This window comes from Peromyscus californicus, unplaced genomic scaffold (genome assembly GCF_007827085.1).
Source record: "Peromyscus californicus insignis strain IS unplaced genomic scaffold, ASM782708v3 Scaffold_12__1_contigs__length_115047231, whole genome shotgun sequence".
NCBI classification, from domain to species: Eukaryota; Metazoa; Chordata; class Mammalia; order Rodentia; family Cricetidae; genus Peromyscus; species Peromyscus californicus.
This window is the reverse complement of record NW_026294413.1, coordinates 55,964,640-55,984,240: the sequence shown is the minus strand read 5'-3', so window position 1 is coordinate 55,984,240 and position 19,601 is coordinate 55,964,640. Positions and strand designations below refer to the sequence as shown.

The window sequence follows — 19,601 nt, the reverse complement described above, 5'->3', positions numbered from 1 at the left end:
AAATAAGCCATGGGCTGGGGCAAATATTTCTAAGAGAAATGCCTAGTAAAGGACTTGTATCAAATAAACAAACTCTTTCAACCCATTAATACCATGACAGTATTAACAACAAAAATCCTGGGTAAGACACTCCAATAGATAAGGATACAATGAGGGCAAATAAACAGAGAAAATGCACATTACCACCAGTCTGGGAAATAGAAATCCCCGAGATCCTACCTCTAAGCATGTACCCAAGATGAATCTGTAAAAGGAACCATATGTGAACAGGATGCAACTTTATGTACAACAAACCCCGAAATCTTATAACCCAAATATCCAGATTGAAATTAATAACCAGCAAAAACCAGCAACAATCATTTACAACATGCATCATGAGTGACTCTTGAAAGCATTGTGCTATTAAAATAAAACCTGTGCTATTAAAAAACAGGCACAAAGGATCTATCTATCTATCTATCTATCTATCTATCTGTTTATCTACCTACCTACCTACCTACATGTCTATCTGAGATTGCATGTCTATGACATTCTAGAAAAGGTAAGAAGTACAACAGAATTAAAATCATCAGCTGTGAAGAGCTGGGAAGGGTGTTGGATTGGTGGGCATACTATTACTCTGCTGTCAAAACAGTACATGACCACACACATTTTCCAAAATTCAAACACTATGTTCTTTTTAAAGTCAACTCTTGCAAGTTTTACAAAAAAAAACAAAACAAAACAAAACAAAGTGGACTTTTGAAATAGTGCTTTCAGTTTAGAGTGTGAGTCAGGCATTATCAATCATCCTCTGCTTGCTTTGCCAGGGCAGGGCTGCACCCTCATCCCGAAGCTCTAATCAGAGATTAGGTAAGAAAGAATATGCACAGAACATCACTGTGGGAAGGGAGAAACAAAAAGAAGGCCAAGATGCTAGCTGTATGTCAGAAGAACTTTCCAGAATCTACAGAAGAGAACCCAGTCACTTCAGCACTGGCATCATCTCACAAAACCTGTGACACAATTTTCAGTCACAAAAGCAGGAGACAATGAATACCTACAACTGAAGAGATGACTACCCACACTACAGATATCCAGATATGAAATTCCACACAGCGCTGAAAGACTAAAGGGCTGTCCGAAGTAAGACCAACAGTCATGGTACTCTGTGAAATAGAGCCGGCAGAATGTCATACACACACACACACACACACACACACACACACACACACACACACACACACACACACACACACACACACACATCCATCACACTGGCAAACAACTACACTTGCATGGGCATAGAAGTCTGGAAGATGCATGCCAGTTGAGTTTCTGGATACAGAAAGCTGTTTATGCTTCTTTTAAATTATGTGTTCTCCGCTTTCTTCACAAGCACTCTTCATTTCCTGATAAAAAACAAACAAAAATATCAGGAAGTTGAAGCAACAGCAGCTACAAGCAGCCCTGGCAGTCTGTTTGCTCATGGAAGGAAAACTGCAGGAACCACAGTGCCACCTTGTGGAAGAAATGAGAATCTGCAAGGAGAGACGCAATGAAGCCGGGAAAAGGTCTAAGGAAGGCATCCAGGTTTAGCTACTTCTAGGAAAAATATTAAGGCAGGGAAAAATAAATTTCAGCTTACCATTAATGAAAAGAAATGGGGGAGAGGGTGGAGGCAGAAAGCATGATCAAATACAGAAATGAACTTTTCACTAAGCATCTGATACAGGTAGACATGGTAGATAAACTAGGCTCCTTAATGGGCTAAGAAACTAAGTCAGTGTTTCTCTACCTGTGGGCCACGACCCCAGATATTTACATTATACTTCATAACAGTAGCAAAAATACAGTTATGAAGTAACAACAAAAAACAATTTTGTGGTTGGGGGTCAGTACAATAGAAGAAACTGTATTAAAGGGTCGCAGCACTAGGAAGGTTGAGAACCACTGCTCTAAGGGATGTCTATGAACATCAACCAAGCATTTAAAATGAAACATTTCAGAACGAACGTAGGTTGCAGAGTGGATTACAGATTTAATTTCGGTGCTGGAAAATGAGAACACATTTACAGTAGACAAACCGAGCCACAATCAGCTGGCACTTTATGAGAGCTCAGCCAGTGTGGAAATAGGCAGTAACAGTCAATAGCTTTTGAACGTCATCCCAAACAAGGGCAAAATACTAAAACGGTTTTTAAAACCCAAGCTTCTAACATGTTTCCAAATGAGTTAACTCTTTATCATTTTGGTATGTGTGTGTGTTTAGTGGTACTGACTTGGTGGCCACATACATGGGAGAGCAAAGTCCATAAATGATTTACATGTAGAGATAAAAGAAAGTTTTGGACAATTCACCCTTGAGCAGAAGAAATTGGGGATCGCTTTGCCTGTTAATGTAAAAGCCATCAGTCCTTCTCAGCAGGGGCTCCAGACCTGGCGGTGCCAAGGCTGTAACAAATAGCCCCACCTCCGAGGGGGGAAATGGGCCGCCCAGCAGGAGCTTTCTTCCCTCTGTGTTATTTATAGGGAGCGCTATTTGTTAACATGTTTCTGCTATCAGGCTGAAGGAGAGCTAGTGATTTAAAGGATTTCTGGGACCATTGTTCAATGATAAGATGATTTATGTACATTCACAGATTCCAGGTACACGGCAGTTTAGATTTTTAAATTTTTGTCACCAAGACTAGGGAGCTGCAACAGCTAAGCTCAGAGGGAACAGGCAAGGACAGTATAGAGATCAGGAAACAGTTTCAACTGCTGGAAAATATGTTAAAAGAAATCCGTGACCTATACCATGCTTCACCGTTGGTAAACAAATTTTCTAGAACACATTTAAGTTTTGACTTTTCAAAAACAAATTTAATAAGAAACAATTAAGTTCTGAATTACCTGTGACTGATTTGAACAATCTGGAAGAATGGTTGCATAGGTATTTCTAATTACATATTCATTTTTTTTTTTTTTTTTGTTTTTTTTTTTTTTTTTTTTTTTTTTTTTTTTTTTTTTCGAGACAGGGTTTCTCTGTGTAGCTTTGCGCCTTTCCTGGAACTCGCTTTGGAGACCAGGCTGGCCTCGAACTCACAGAGATCCGCCTGGCTCTGCCTCCCGAGTGCTGGGATTAAAGGCGTGCGCCACCACCGCCCGGCACATATTCATTTTTAACAATGGATCGATAGAGTTCCAATCATTGAAGAAAATTTTCAATGTAGGGCCTCACTTTGAGACAGACAACCAAGACTTCAAGGCTGGTTTTCAATTTAACCCAAAGAAAAGAATGTCATTCTAAAGGATGTTTTCCAGAACAGTCTAAGCCTTCAGTGGTAAGTGTGTACTTGGAAGGAATAAAAACACAGAAACACATTACTAGGTCTAAAAATGAACATTTAGCAAAAGACTAATAAACCCACTTAGCATTTGGAGGGAGAAGATACATAATCACGTTTTTCTTTTGGATGATGAAGAAATTCAGTCATTTCTACTTACAGTTGTCACAACTCAAATGCTTTTTATTAGAAACGTGCAATGCACTAGCCTTGAATAGGGATGGAAGCAGCAGGGAGGAAGCAGGGATCCCTCCTCCTAAGAGCCAATAGCGGGTGGAGTTGTCAGTCACTGCCTCGGTTCTTCTCCTGCGCCCAGCCCCTCACAGCAGCAGAGAGCTTTCTCCCTTGTTGAAAGAGGATCTTCTCTTAAGGCGTGGTGGCTCAGTGGTACTCTCAGCATTTGTGAGTGTAGACACACAGAAGCTCTTCCTCCTCTTCCCAGGTAGCTTGGAAGAACCAACACCCTGGCTCTCACTGCCTGGGATGGATAGTGGGGCACCTGGGTTTTGTTCTGAGGATATAGTCTCTTCTCTGGAAGACATACTTTCAAATCCTCTGCTGTCAAAGGCACAAATTGTAGTTCTCCTTTTGGTTTTCTGGGACTTGGGAGGAGTGGGAGGCAACATCCACACAAGCCCTGTATTTTCCACGTCTCCCTGGAGCCTTGTGCTGCGTCTCACTCTGGGTTTACGGCTTGTTCTCTGAAAGCTTTGCTCTAAGGCGGCAGATAAATCTTCATACAGCTGGGGATTCCCTAAAGTAATTTCTGCAGGGCTTCCCCCACTGCAGGAAGATGCAGAGTTCCTGTTCTGTTCCCAACAATGCACAGAGTGTCTTTTCTGTTTCCTTTCTCTGTCACTTGTGAGGCTGCTGTTTCCTGCACGTTTTCTTCCCACATTCTCACTGTGGCTTGTGGATCTTTTTAGATGATCAACCAGGACACCTTCTGAACAGTCATGCTTCCTTTCTGAGTAGTCAGATGGGGAAGGGTCGCACTGCAGACTCCTCTTTGGAGCTAGGCATTTGCTGTCTTCCTCACACTTTACATTCCTAGTCTCTGAAACCGTAAGGATCTCACAAGGATTGTCTGCATTTTGATCAGCCTGGGAGAATTCCTGGCACCACCGGTTACACAGAGCCTTCGGATGGTCTGACACACCGTGCCCGTGGGCCACAGGACTGCTTTCAGTTTTGGTCTTGGTTTTTGGCTCCTTTGCACTTGGACACTTCCTGCCTGCTCTGGAGTTAGCGTGTCTGCCTGTGGCCCTGGCGGTGGCCTTTGGTGCCCCCTCAGAAGCAGCAGTGACGGGCAACAAGCAGCAGCACAATTCAGACTCCAGAGACTGCTCACAAGCTGGCTCCAGCTCAGGCAAGTCTTCCTCCCGAGGCGAGGGTCTCCTTCCTTTCCCAGGAAGTTCACGAGAGATCACTTCTTCCAGTTCACCACTGATGCTGGACTCATCTACGGCATGCAAACACACTTAAATTCAATTACAAAGGACCAGTGCGGTACCTATTGAATAAGCAGTCTGACTCACATCAATGTGCTCGACGGAGCACTGTCTTTTAATCTTTCAGAACTTCTCCAACCTACCGTCATGACACTGTTCTGGTTCCCATCTGTCATTCTCCGTCCCTCTTACTGCCCTAGTCTACAGGTTAAGAAACCAAGTGTGCAATGCATGAATTAATAAAGCACACAACTTCAGACTATGAACCCGAGACTGCTGTCTTAGTTTCTGCTTCTGTAATGCGCTTCCCATACTACAAGGTCCAATTGTGTATGAAAACAGTTCCCACTTACCTGAAAACTCAGACAACATCACACTACAAATTCTTCTATCAATGCCTTCTTGAAACAAGGCGATAAACATCAGAATTCTGGGGTACATGAAGACACAGCAGCTGAAGTATACAGCTGTCATGGCTTCTAAGAATTCCCATCAAATATATTAAAAATATATATAAATAGACATAAAATAAAAAAGTAGGCAGAGCCAATGGCCCCAGTCTCCAAGTCCAGCCCAGTCCCCTCCTTTCTGACTGGGAAGAACATCCCATGCAGCTCTGTATATGTTTGTAGTACTTCCTAGGTGAGAAGCCACTAGTAAGGTTTGAGATTGAGAAGGGACCTAGAACAATGGCTCTCAACCTTCCTAATACTGTGACTCTTTGATATAGTTCCGCATGCTGTGGTGACCCCCAACCATGAAATTATTTTCGCTGCTACTTTATAACTGTAATTTTGCTACTGTTATGAATTGTAATGTAAATATCTGTGCTCCCGGATGGTCTTAGGGGTCAGTGACCCCTGTGAAAGGGTCGTTTGGCCCCCAAGGAGGTTGTGGCCCACAGGTTGAGAACAACTCTCCTACAGAAATTCAGTTCTTATGATTCTAAATCAATGCACTTATTAGATTCTATCTCTACTATTATCTAAGATAATGTTTTTAGTTGGTCATTCAAGTGAATATAAAACATGTTTAAATAAAAGCTGGAAGATGCATATAAAATATAGCTGAACCTAAAGTTAAAATAAAAATCAATGTTTCAATCTGAAAAAAATACATTCCTGATTAGAGTAGGTAAAACAGTATGTAAAGTTAGAGATTCATACAAGTTATTCATACAACGACTGTATTAGCTAGGCTCTTTTATAACTTTAAAATTAGGATTGATATATTTTTATAGCATACTGGAAAAAAAAGAGGTGCTGAAGAGTTTCATAGAGAGAGATGGAAAGAAACGAAGCTGTCTTAAACCCTCTTTTCAGGCGACAACAGCAACTCTAGGTTAGAAAGACTTAAGATCATCAAGGTATTTTCCTGCAATGAAGGCAGTAACATTTCGGTAGATAAGCAAAATCAAGGCCAGATTAAAAGAGGGTAGAATGGCAGACCGCCCATTCCACTGTACTCTTCATGAGAGGGCAGAAGCAAAAGCTAGAAGTACATGTTAAAAAGCTGAGTACTTGTTAAACTCCTGCTTTGTCCTCAAGTTGAGATGCCTGCAGAAGCCAGAGTCTACAGTGACACACGCATCATTCATTTTGAATTCTTTAAGAATGCAGGCTAAGATTATGACATTGGACAAAGGTAGCTACTTTAAAATGGCTACGTACAAAAACAACATGCTAAATGGAGACTCTTTTTATCATAACCGTTTAAACATGAAAACTTGGTTTAAACGTAGACATTACAGGGGCTGGAAAGATGGCTCAGTGCTTAAGAACATTGGTTACTCTTGCAAAGGACGTGGGTTTGGTTTCCAACACCCCATGGCAACTCACAACCATCTGTAACTCCAGTTCTGGGGATCTAATACCTTCTTCTGCCCACAGTAGGCACCAGGAATGCATATGGTGCTCATATGTACATGCTGGCAAAACACTCCTACACATAAAATGAATAAATCTTAGGATATAAATCAACTTGGTCTTTGCTTGTAAAAGTAACCTTCAAGGTAATCAAGCTCAATTTATAAACATTTCTAGATTATAATTGTAAGAAAATGTTATGAGGCAAGTTTTTCTATTTTCCTATTTTGTTATTAATTCTTTTTTGTTTCTTCAGTTTTTTGAAACAGGGTTTCTCTGTGTAGCCCTGGCTGTCCTGGAACTCTCTGCAAACCAGGCTGGCCTCGAACTCACATAGAACTACTTGCCTCTGTTTCCCAAGTGCCGGGATTAAAGGCGTGTGCCACTAGCGTCTGGTATTATTATTCCATCCAGCATTGTTATTAACTCCTAAGATGTACATATTAATAAGCGATCATCTTACCCACTTCCTGTAACCATAACCAAACATAATTAATCATAACAAAATGCAGCAAAAAGTAGATGAACAGAAATACATGCAAAATTACATGCAAATTTTGTGTTTGAATTTTTCTGATAAAAATGACAAGAATTTCATCAAATTCTGGTAGAGCCTAGGCCCCTCACAGATTACAGACTACAACTTCCTTTACTGATAACAGATGCAGTCTTATAAAAGTGAATGGGAAAAGGGAAGAGAAAGAGCACAGTAGTAATGTGCCAAGAGAGAAGCACCTGAACATGTCCTCTGCATGCAGTGAGCCAAAGGCGTTGTTTCAGAGACCTCAGGCAGCTCAGGGATAGGGCTCAGGAGAGGCTTCTTAGATGCGATGTCTCTTTCCCCATATAAGCATTTCTCAACACTCTTCTTCCCCTTTCTTTTCTTTTTTCTGTAACTTTTTAAAACCTGAAAAGATATGTATTCAGATACTGTAACTGAGAATAATGTAGGCCCATGCTCAATTCTTGCCCTTTCACATCTAAGATATTTCTAATTAGCGTTTATAAAGTACATTTTTTTAAAGTTGTGCGAGTTTTTTGTTTTTACAGAAAAACTTTAAAATCAGTTATTCTGTTTAAAAAATTGAGTTCAAATGACAGCAAGAGAAAGGTAACTTACATAAAGTCAGATAAAATATGAATCCAAATTCAATTGATGATGTACAGACTTTCTTGATTTCCACTATTTGCCAAAGTAAAATGGCAGATTAGATGGTATAGAGTTGGACAGAGCTAATTAATGAGATTATTTGTAAGTAGGCATGATAACCCAAGATTAATTAATCAAGAGCCCTGGCTGCTCTTCTGAGTCCCTGAGTTCAATTCCCAGCACCCAACAAGGTGATTCACAACTGTCTGTACCTCCAGTCCTAGGGCACCCAATGGTACCAGGTACACACAGGCAAAACACATACATAATAAAATACAATAAAAGGTTAATCTAGCATGTATTATCGATCTACTGAAGTGCTATAGGAGGCTGCTTTCTGTTCACAAACCTGGTTGAAGAGATAATAATAGGTGCTTAGATAACATTGAAAGGTATTATAAATCTAGATAAACTTATGCAAACAATGAATGAATTAATCGTATTAAAATAAGAGGTCACACAGGCTGGAGGCATAGCTCAGAGGAAGAGTACTTGCCTAGCATGCGAAAGGCTCTAGGTTTGAGCTATGGTACTGTAAAAGAGAAGCCACAATAAGACAGCTGACTTATAAAAAGGTGAATATCCACAAACTTTAAAAAAATGCTTTCATAACTTAAGGAATGCAGGGTTATATTTAATTCTGAGTGCCCTACCAGCACCTAGAAATAGTTTTGTTTAAAAAATGTTCCATATGGAAAAAAACTTTAAGGAAATTGTAACTTTATACTGAAATACAAGAAAGACTTTTATTGACAAAAGAAATGAAAGATACTCTCAGACTTTCAACATAAAACATGTTTTTGACAATACTTCCAGAAAGTGAATCTATCCAAACATTTATGTGGAGGTAAAGCCAGTTGATAATAACATGCGGGCTATGAGAACTAAAGTAAACAGGATGTGGTCTTTAAGGACTCCAGGTTTAAGAGCAGTCACCACACGTAGACACCACGTCAGACTTGAGCACACAGAGGAGAGGACCCTGCTGACAGGCTTTCAAGACAAAGTGCACAGAAAGCACAGTGTTCCACTTTATTCTTAGGGCAACAGTCCTGGTGGTGCAGTAAAGGGGATAGTATTTGCAGGTACTCAACACAGTCCGTAAGTCAAAGCTGGCATATGCAGCCCTGATATCCATGCAGAAACAGCAGCTAACATAGCCCTTATATAACACAGTGACTCCAGAAAAAGCAGTGTTTCCTGCAGGCTAAGGCAGACAAACACCTGTGAGCTTACACTCAACACACAGCTTACAAGATTTAGGTGAAACTAATGGTGTAAAGGAATGGATGAGATTCAAGAACACAGAAATGGCACAGAACTGTGTGTTCCCCAAGATATCTATAGATAACTTGTAAAAACAAAACCAAACACAACATTCCATGAAAAAATAATTTTAGAATGCTACAAGATGAATATTCCCCTTGGCGATATGCAATATACATTTAACATATAATTTGGTGAGAAGTTCTCAGCATAAATAATCTCTATGCACATAAGGAAAGTGCTGGGTTAAATATTTTTCCATTAAACTTTCTTTTTTATGAAACATCTGTTGACATTTCATGGACTAGATGAGGAAACACTGGCTTGGTCAGTGGATGGAGAAGCCAAGAGAAAAGAAATATTTTAAGGTGGGGTTCACAGATGTGCTGCAGAAGAGAAACATTTGGCCTCTGGGTTCAAATTCTATCATTTAACTGCCAAGTGATGTCAACTGAATACCCCACAGTCCTCTTCTGCAGAATGGGAGTCACAGTAGGATATCTCGCATAGGCTATAGTTGAGTTATCAACACAGGATGCCCAAAACCTGCACAAACTCAAGCCAGCAAAAATCCCAGCATAAAGGAGGGGAAGTGGGCAAATCCCACCCCAAGCCAGGGAGCTATCTGTAAATGACAGATGGTGCGGAAGGAAAAGTCAGTTTTCTTCAAGGACAGTGGGTATTGGGTATGTCAACCACAAGAATGCTCATGTTCAGAAGCAGATGAACAACACAAATCAGACTTCATGTTTTTTAGTGGCTTTTTTCTTTTCTTCCTTTTTTTTTTTTTTTTTTTTAAGAGAGAAAAAACATGTAATTGCATGGGTAGGGAAAGAGAAGGTTCTGGAAGGAGTTGTGGGGGGGGGCAGAAAAAGAATATGATAAAATATACTGTATGAAATTCTCTAAGAATAAATAATGAAAGGAGCTCAAATGTGAATTGGTTAATATAGGGTTTGACCAATACTCATATTAGAATGGCCAGCAGTTAGCTATTAGGAATCTTCCAAATTCCTCCCTGTTACTTTGAGAGAGAAAAAATACCATAAGAAAACTTTAAATGGTTAAATAAAAGTTATCTATGGTTAATAGTGTTTTGATAATGTATATGCTCTGGAATGGCTCCATCAAGCTAATTAGCATACCTATGACCCTATATACTTTAAAAAGATGAAAGTCAAATAAAATGAATTGTGTTGAGCTTACATAAAATCTACTAAATGTGAATGTGCTGGATAGTTTTATACCAACTTGACACAAGCTAGACATCTGAGGGGAGGGAACCTCAGTTAAAACAATGCCTCTACAGAGAGAAGCCTGTAGGGCATTTTCTTAATTAGTGACTGATGGGGGAAGGTCAATGCTGGTCCTGGGTTTTATAAGAAAACAGGCTGAACCACGATGAGCAAGCCAGTAAGCAGCACTCCTCCATGGCCTCTGCATCAGCACCTGCCTCCAGGTTTCTGTCCTAACTTCCTTAGATGATGAACAGTGATATAGACGTGTAAGCAAAATAAACTCTTTGCTCCCTAATTTGCTCTTTAGTCATGGTGTTTCATCACAGTAATAGAAACCCTAAGACATGTGAATAAGGACTAACGGTCTGTTTTAAGGTTATGAGCCAAAATACCAGCAAAATGATAAGAGGTCTGTTGTAACAGGGCATCTAAGCACTGATCTTTGCCATGAGGAGATCTGACCAGCAAAGACTCAAAACTGGTTCAAACCTGGAATTTACTTGAATATTAAACAACAACAACAACAAGAAGCCTTCCTTATAGCACAGTGACTGAAGACATAAGGAACCCTAGGTGGAGCCATCTGATCTGGAAATGCTAGGGCTGGTTCAGGGCCTAGAGTGCATGGAGACAACGGAAGGGACTTGCTCCTACTTCTGCTCCACTCCCTTCCAAACAGGTATTTGTTACACAAGGCAGAAGGCAAAAGTAAACATTGTCTCAGTCACATAATGAAGGCATACTTTTAAAAAAAATGGTTTTAAAATTATCTAAAAATGGGGAGGGGGCTGGAGAGATGGCTCAGTTGTTCTTGCAGAAGACCTGGATTTGATTGCTAGCATTCATGAAGCAGTTCACAACCTACTGTAACTCCAGTTTGAGGTTACAGCATGCCCTCTTCTGGCCTTCAAAGGCACCAGACACACAGGTGGTACTCATATATACATGAACCTATACACATTTAAACAAACAAAAGCAAAAGGGCCGGGTGTGTTGTCCGTGAATGTACTTCCGCAAAAAAGCGGAGGCAGGAGGACTGCTGGAGCCCAGGAGTCCAATGCCAGCCGAGGCAACATGATGAAATTTTGTCTCAAAAGAAAACTGAAGATTAAAGACAGTGTTGGCACATGTCAGTCAATAAAAGCGTACAGCAAAGAGACAATGATAAAGCTCTGCTCCGCTGCTGACACGGCTCTGCTGCTCATTTTTAGTTTTGAGCTTCCACTCAAAATACACTGCTACACTTTTAACTTTAAATACCCAGAATAGAGAGAATCTTATACTGAGTCCCATGTACCTACCAAGTAACTTTAGCAATTATAATCATAGAAATTAGGTTTCATTTATAATCCCTCCTCTTAGATTTTAAAGCATATCATGAATCATATTCATTTTACCGGAAAGAATCCTGCCCTGTATCGATTGCAAACTGTTCTTTTTAAAATAATTATAAATAAAATGAAATAACAGGGAAGTGTTGATGCATACAACCTAGAAAAACACTGAGAATTATGCCTAGTTAAAAGCCAGTTTCCAAGAGCACAATGTATGTCTCATATTTATACAATCTCAAAAGATAAAATTATAGAAAGAGTGGGGTTGCCAGGGGCTACGAATATGAGTGGATACAGCTACAAAAAGGCAAGAGAGATCTGTCGATAAGATGTGATAAGATGTCTAGTATCCCAAGTGCATTCCCATGCTGGCTACACTCTTTTATCAGTTTTTTCAAGAGCCCTCAAGAAAAGTCCTTGGGGTCCTTCCTTATTTCTTACAATAGCATGTTTGTTAAAGTACTTTCACATTTAAATGCCCACAACTCAGCAAATTTCCCTAATTATCTCCTCAATTTGAACTCCTCCAGCTGGCCAACACACATACCCTTATTGGGGCTCAACTCAGATCCCAATCAATTCTAAATACAACCTACTTCTGCTGCTTCAGTGGCCTGCAGTACTCAGGAAACGGCCAGATGCAGTAGCATAGACCCAAGTCCTTAGGAGGCCTAAGAGCCCATAAAATGAGAAATTGTCTCTGCTGATGTCACTGGCTGTGGTGGTTTGCCTGATAATGGCCCCCATAGGCTCATAGGAAGTGGCACTATTGGAAAGGATTAGGCCATGTGGTCTTGTTGAAGGAGGAATGTCACTGGGGGTGGGCTTTGAGATTTCAAAAGTTCAAGCCAGATCCAATGTCTTGCTCTCCCTGCTGCCTGCTGATCCAGATGTAGAGTTCTCAGCTACTCTGTAGCACCATGTCTGCCTGTCTGCAGCCAATCTCCCTGCCATCATAATGGACTAAACCTCTGAAAGTGTAAAAAGCCCCAATCAAGTGCTTTCTTTTGTAAGACTTGCGTTGGTCATGTCTTTTCACAGCAATACAACATTGACTAAGACACTGCTCTTCCTCTTGACCATGAGGAAACAGTATCTTTCCCTGCATTTGGGAACCTGCCTGCTGGGAGCAACCAGGTGCATCAGGACCATGGCACAGCATTTCCCTGAGTTGAAATCATCCCATGCAATGCTGGAGAGGCTGTTCTAAATCTAGAGGAATGTCAGCACTTGGTCAGGAGATCCACCTCTGCCCTGGTATAGGTGACAAACAATGAGCATCGTGGTCATTTCTACTTCTTACGGGTTCAAGGGCATGAATCACTTGCAGGGCCGGTACCCAGCTGACAGAGCCATGAGAAGTCAGATGAAGACTCAGAAAGATCACCTGCAACCTCCTAAATTTCCAATTATTTTTCTGTTCCTCTTTTATAGAATTCCTTTCTTAATTTCTTAAATCTAACGAAATACATGTGTGTATTTCTAGTCCATAGTTGACTTCCCTGAAGTCAGGTTTTTGTTTTGTTTGTAACTTACTAGTATTTTAACTCGTTTCTTTAACAATATTGGTTCCATTCACTGATCTGATTCTTAATTAAGAACAGACTAGATTGACAGGAGTTTCCTATGTGCTCTAGCTCAGTATCCCTACTGTATGGAAAATTTCCACGGGAACGTCCTGGAGGGTCAGGTGGAGTGGGTCAGGGCAAGGCAGTGCAGCACAAGAGTGTTTCAGTTGTTAGGTTTGGTGTTAGGGCAAGAGTTGGCTGTTAAGACTGTGGGAATTTACAGATGCCAGAATAGGGCTTTAACCTAGAAGATAACATCTGTTCTGAACATCAGGGCGGGAAAGAGGGATAGCATGCCAACTGGTGCAGACTGTTCCATATATAAGATTTCAATTAATCTTTTTTTTCAGTACTACTTCTCACGCTTCCCATCCATTGTACCTGCCAATTCTAGGCCAGAGTCTCTTGGGATTCCCACAAGCAGGCTGGTTCCCAGATCCCTCTAGTTTCTTCCCTAGCACATTCTGAACTGTAAATCTTTCCACCTCTTCTATCCGTCAACATGTTCCCATCTGCCTTGTCTTCTAGAAATTCATTGAAGGCTGTCATCTGTTGCTTAACACCCTTTCTCATTGCTATTCTACCTCTACTGCTTACATTACATTGATGACATCAATCCAGCAGGGTCCTGGAAGGGATTAGAGCAATCTAATCTTTAGTCTTGCTAAATTGTCTGGCCACTGATTTGCTAGGAGAAAATATATACGCATTATTTGTAACTGTGTTTCTTAAAGCTATAGATTAAAATAAAAAAAATCTATTTCTTTGCAACAAGTGGTATGCATACCATTGACTGAACGCAAAACACATTTTTTTTTTTCCCTCCCCTTGGTTTTTTGAGACAGGGTTTCTTTGTGTAGTTTTGGTGCCTGTCCTGGATCTCGCTCTGTAGACCAAACCGGTGGCCTCAAACTCACAGAGATCTGCCTGGCTCTGCCTCCTGAGTGCTGGGATTAAAGGTGTGCACCATCACCACCTGGCCCACAAACACACTTTTAAAGCAAGGTAATTTTTCAGCATTTTCCCCTAAGCCTAAAAAGGAAAATAAAGCAGGAAAACTCTGTTTCTTCTGAATTTGATGACTCAGATTTATCTATGCCAATCAACAAGAAGTAGTTGCTTGTTTCATGGAATAAGAGGAAGATCATGGGATATTTTGTGTGGGTTTCCTGAGAGGTGACACTAATTTTGGAAATGTTGACTTTTAAGGGCTTGGAATAGGTGGCTTTAGAAGGTGTGTCCAATAGGCAGCTGGACATAGACTTACGAATCAAGAAGACTTGATTTTAAAACTTGGTCATTAAGAAACTGCTGCATATGAAGTCCCCACAAAGCAGATGATTTACTGCCCTTGTAGAAAGTAGAATTCTAGGGAATGTATATGATAATATGTGGAAGAAAAAAAATCAATTTTTTTGTTTGTTTGTTTGTTTATGTGACAGGGTTTCTCTGTGTAGCCCTGGCTGTCCTGGAACTTGCACTGTAGACCAGGCTAGCCTCAAACTCACAGAGATCTGCCTGCCTCTGCCTTCTGGTGCTGAGATTAAAGGCGTGTGCCACCACCGCCTGGTGAAAAATCAACTTTTAATAGGTATTGCAAGTAAGTGTTCTATTAGGTCAAATGCTGCTGAGATGTCTATTGAGAATAACACTATACAGTTTGCACTGATCTCAGTAACTAAATGACCATATTTATTGGAAAACTGATTCAGGTAAAGTGAAATATGAGAATGGATTTCAGGTAACATCTGAAGCCATGACTCTAGATGGAACAACCCCACAGCTGTGTCTCAGCAGTGGTATTACATGGCAGGAGTAAGTAACCTGGAGCTGAAACTTTGGCAAGCAGACAAGGCAGATGAAAAGGACACAGAATGGATGCAACAGTTCCAGGAATTCAGGACAAATTAGGAAACATAAAATTATGGATATCTGAAAGCTTAGGAGTAGCCAGAGAGCCAGGATATCATTATTGGCAGAATGGATACGTAATTAAGGGACTAAGTAAAGTGGATGGACACAGACTGAGGTCAGAGAGGAAGCTAAGCGAGTATTTCTAGACAGGGGACAGTGTGAAGTACTAACAAGCAGCAGGCAGCAGAGGGAATTACTATGGCTAGATGGCCTCAGAGAAGGACAGTCAGGATCAACAGAATGCGAAGGGTAGGGGAACGGTGTAAAGATACTGGGTCAGCTAAGTACGCAGACAGCAAGGCGCTTTCAAGGTGGCTTCTTCAATCTTTTCTTTAGACACAGAAGTGACTCTGGCTAGAAGTAATCAGCGGTTGGCTCATTCATCTCTAGGAGATAACCAGGCATGCACAGGTAAAGTGAAGCACCCACGACTAGTTACGAGGAGAGTTCAAAGACGCAGGGGTTGAGGGAACCCTAAGTGTCAGGGCTGCTAACATGATGCTGGCACAGTGCAGCTTCACACTCTGAAGCAGCAGAGGGTGAAGGAGGCATGTGAACCCCGTCACAGAAGATTGGTCCTGCAGCCATTTATTTGTGACACTTTGTCACTCTCACAAATAACAGGCAAAGTTTGATGAGTGTGGTTAACAAATTGGCTCAAGAGTGGCCTGAGCCGACCCAGGAGATCTGTTAAAAGTAAGTAGAGTGAAAACAAACGGTTAGCACTGACTATTTCTCAGTTAACCAAGTCCAGAACCCAATCCTGAAAGAGCAGACCTGAAGCTGGAGTCATCCTGTGTTCTGGACCACGGCTCTCAAAGAGACTAAACAAGAAAGTAACTAGTGAAGATACCCATGCAACTTTCTTCTAAGGATCATAAGCATTAACAAAGAAGATATGCATATCCATGAAGAATTTTAAGAGCTGGGCATGAAACTTATTCTCAGCATGGGGAGGTTGAAGGAGGAAGATGGTGAGTCCAAGGCCAACCTGGGCTACATAGTGAAACATGGGGAAAAAATGTAGAATACTTAAGAGAAGCAATTTCATGTGTCTATTGCTTACTGGGCTGGATGCACAGACAAACGAAGCTGATATAGAACTGCTCTCAGGTAACTAGCAGAGCTACTTCCGTGCTTCCTTTATCAGACCATGAAGAAATCCACACACCACTGTTTCTATGCTTCTGTTACCACACAATGAAGAAATGTACCACACCATATAAACGAAATTGTGAAAAGCATCCTTACCGGTTTCTTTCCAGGAAGTGCTTTGCTCGTACATTTTCGTTCTTGAGATTTTTTCTTGTTCATGTTCTTCTCTTTGCAGGGCTCAGCTTCTGTAGTACATGAGTTGCAAACATCCTGTTCTGCAGAACTCATCAACTGCTATGAAGGAAATCATAGGAAGGACACATACAGCATGGAGTCACCTTCCACTGCATGGCAGGTTTCACTCTAGCTTTTCTTCCAGCCTGCTGCTCCCCTCCCACCTTCAGTGCTCCCCTCCCACCTTCAGTGCTCCCCTCCCACCTTCAGTGCTCCCATCCCACCTTCAGTGCTCCCATCCCACCTTCAGTGCTCTCATCCCACCTTCAGTGCTCAGGATTAAAATCCAGCCTGGGTTCCCATCTATCACCTTCAGTGCTCAGGATTAAAACCCCGCCTGGGTTCCCATCTATCACCTTCAGTGCTCAGGATTAAAATCCCGCCTGGGTTCACATCTATCACTGAGCCACACCTCCTATCTACTTTTACCATCTTACATCCCATTGCTTCTTAATGTACAAGTTCCATTACAAGTACATTAACCAAATTAAAAGAGGGAATTACTAACTACCATTCTCTAACTTATCAAGCATGGATTATATTAGGAAGAAAAAAACGATTTAAGAAAGAACTAGTGGCTTATTCTTCAAATACTTACAAAGAAATATCAAATTAGTATTTAACTGTTATTAGCTTATAACAAGTCATGAACTGTAAATTAGGCTACAATATAGGATCTTCATCCAATCAGGTGAACGTCCAACAATAGTATAGGTATGCTTATATTTATAAGGCTATAGAGAAAATCCAAGTACATGTAACTTATGACCAAAACAAAAGACAAGTAGCCAATGGAAGCGATGCTTATTGCTGTCAGTTGAATGTCATCATAGAAAACAAACTAATGCATAATTTAAGAAGGCATGTATTCATGTTACTTTCTGGCTCTTAATTATATGTGGATCTTCTGCACATTTTCAATAAAATCCATTGTCATACAGATCTAAACTAAGCTAACAAGTAGACTGCCTTCCGTAGTAACACAATTCTGAAGGGACGCTCTTGTTCTAATGGATTTTCTTCTAATAGAATTAAAATCAGGCCAGCAAGACATCACTCTGGGTTACACACTGAGTGAGACAAAGTATTAATTCTTTTATTGTTTGTTTTTTCGAGACAGAGTTTCTCTGTGTAGCCCTGGCTATCCTGGAGCTCAGTTTGGAAACCAGGCTGGCCTCGAACTCACAGAGATCTGTCTACCACTGCTGCCTCCTGAGAGCTGCCGGCACAAGTATTAATTCCTAACAGCACTGATCAAATCAAGATTTTCTTCATTATCATGAAGATTCAATATAAGCGTTTACCTTTCTTCTGTGAGAAGTCCGTGTTGGCCTACCAACACTGTAGCTTCTTTCCTCACGGTTCTTTAAAGAACTGCAAGTGTCTGTGCCTATATCAAGAAACAAGCAAAATTAGGCTCTCAGCACAAAACTAACATGAGTCAGAGGGTTAAAGAACTGCATAGTGTTTTTTGAGTCACTGTTGCTTTTTTTTTTGGTTTTTCAAGACAGTGTTTCTCTGTGTAGCTTTGTGCCTTTCCTAGAACTCACTTGGTAGCCCAGGCTGGCCTCGAACTCACAGAGATCCCGCCTGCCTCTGCCTCCCGAGTGCTGGGATTAAAGGCATGCGCCACCACCGCCCGGCACTGTTGCTTTTAATATCATATCTAGACACAAATAATTAACAAGAGCAATGAACGGGATCCAGAACAATCCTTAGAAGACTTTCCATTACTGACTGTACAATGAGAACATACACATTAAGGGAACACTTAACTGCCAACCTTAGACATGTCTCATGTTTTTTAATGGCATCAGTGAAGGAGTGTAATATGTCCAGAGCTTAGAACATAACAGACTATAGCCATTTAACCTACAAGTCAGTAATTTACAGCTTTGGACTCTATGCTCACATACCCAAGCTGTATCAATGGGAAGTCATCAAATAATTCAGGAAGGGAGAAAACATGAATAAAGGTTCATAACCCAAGTACTCATACCACGGTTTTGCCAGCCAACTTGATATGTCAAAAAAAAAAAAAAAAAAAAAAAAAAAAAATCAGGAAAAAAATCTTTGTCTTATCATGATCGTAAAAGACATAAATGCATTCAAGTTAAATGTGGGTGATTATGAAGTATGAGACTTGCAACAGAAAGAAGTGGTAATTTCTCATACACAGTATTTGGTTTTCTTAAAATCAAGAACATATTGTTATACCACATATACAGCTTTAAGAATAAGGAGATTGGGCTGGAGAGATGGCTCAGCGGTTAAGAGCACTAGCTGTTCTTCCAGGGGTCCTGAGTTCAATTCCCAGCAACCACATGGTGGCTCACTACCATCTGTAATGAGATCTGGCGCCCTCTTCTGGCATACGGTCAGAACACTGTATACATAATAAATAAATAAATAAGTAAATCTTTAAAAAAAAAAAAAGAATAAGGAGATTAAGTTTTATGTACTGAAAATAAGAATTAAGGGGCGAGGGAGGTAGCTCAGTTGGGAAAGTGCTCATGGAGCACGAGGACCTGAGTTTTATCCCCATAAGAAAGCCAGGTACTGGGGGTGGAGAGATGGCTCAGCAATTAAGAATATTTGCTGTTTTTCCAGAAGACCCAAGTTCAGTTCCCAGCATCCACATTGGGAGACTCACGACTGTCTGTCCAGAGGAACCTGCCATCCTCTTCTGACCTCTGCAGGTACAGTAGGCATATGATATATACACATAAATACAGGTATATATATACACACATATAAAATAAGTAAATCTAAAGTAAAAAAATACATAAGGCGGTTATGGTATGAAATGTTATAACCCCAGCAATAGGAGGCAGAGATAAGTAGATTCCTAGAGTTTGCCAGACAACCATGTTAGCCTAATGAGCAAGCTCCAGACTAATGACTAATGACAAGCCCTGTCTCAAAAAGCAAAGTGGAAGCTAAGCAAGGCTGTGTGCATGCCTATAATCTCAATGCTATGGGGGAGTGGAGACAGGAGGATTACTGGGGCTTGTTGGCCACTAGCCTAGCTTCAACTTCAGTAAGAGATCCTGTCTCAAAGGAGTTAATGCAGGGAGTGAGAGTTCAGGATAGAGAATGTCCTCTTCTCACCCACCCCGCTGCAGCCCAGGAGCACCCGCGCACACACAAACATACCAAACTCACACCCACACAAACT

The 19,601-nt window shown here is 40.9% G+C and overlaps 1 protein-coding gene across 1 annotated transcript in view; it reads right to left on the bottom strand.

Annotated features, from left to right (window-relative positions):
• Positions 1 to 3,137: 3,137 nt before the first annotated feature.
• Cdca2 (cell division cycle associated 2) overlaps positions 3,138 to 19,601 on the bottom strand; it is a 36,078-nt gene continuing 19,614 nt past the window's right edge. The window contains exons 12-15 of the mRNA XM_052734243.1: positions 17,728 to 17,813; positions 16,346 to 16,483; positions 7,360 to 7,531; positions 3,138 to 4,770 (exon numbers count right to left, since the gene is read on the bottom strand). Of these exons, the coding sequence (XP_052590203.1) occupies positions 3,629 to 4,770; positions 7,360 to 7,531; positions 16,346 to 16,483; positions 17,728 to 17,813 (1,538 nt within the window). The 3' untranslated portion in view covers positions 3,138 to 3,628. The remainder of the gene's footprint in view (positions 4,771 to 7,359; positions 7,532 to 16,345; positions 16,484 to 17,727; positions 17,814 to 19,601) is intronic.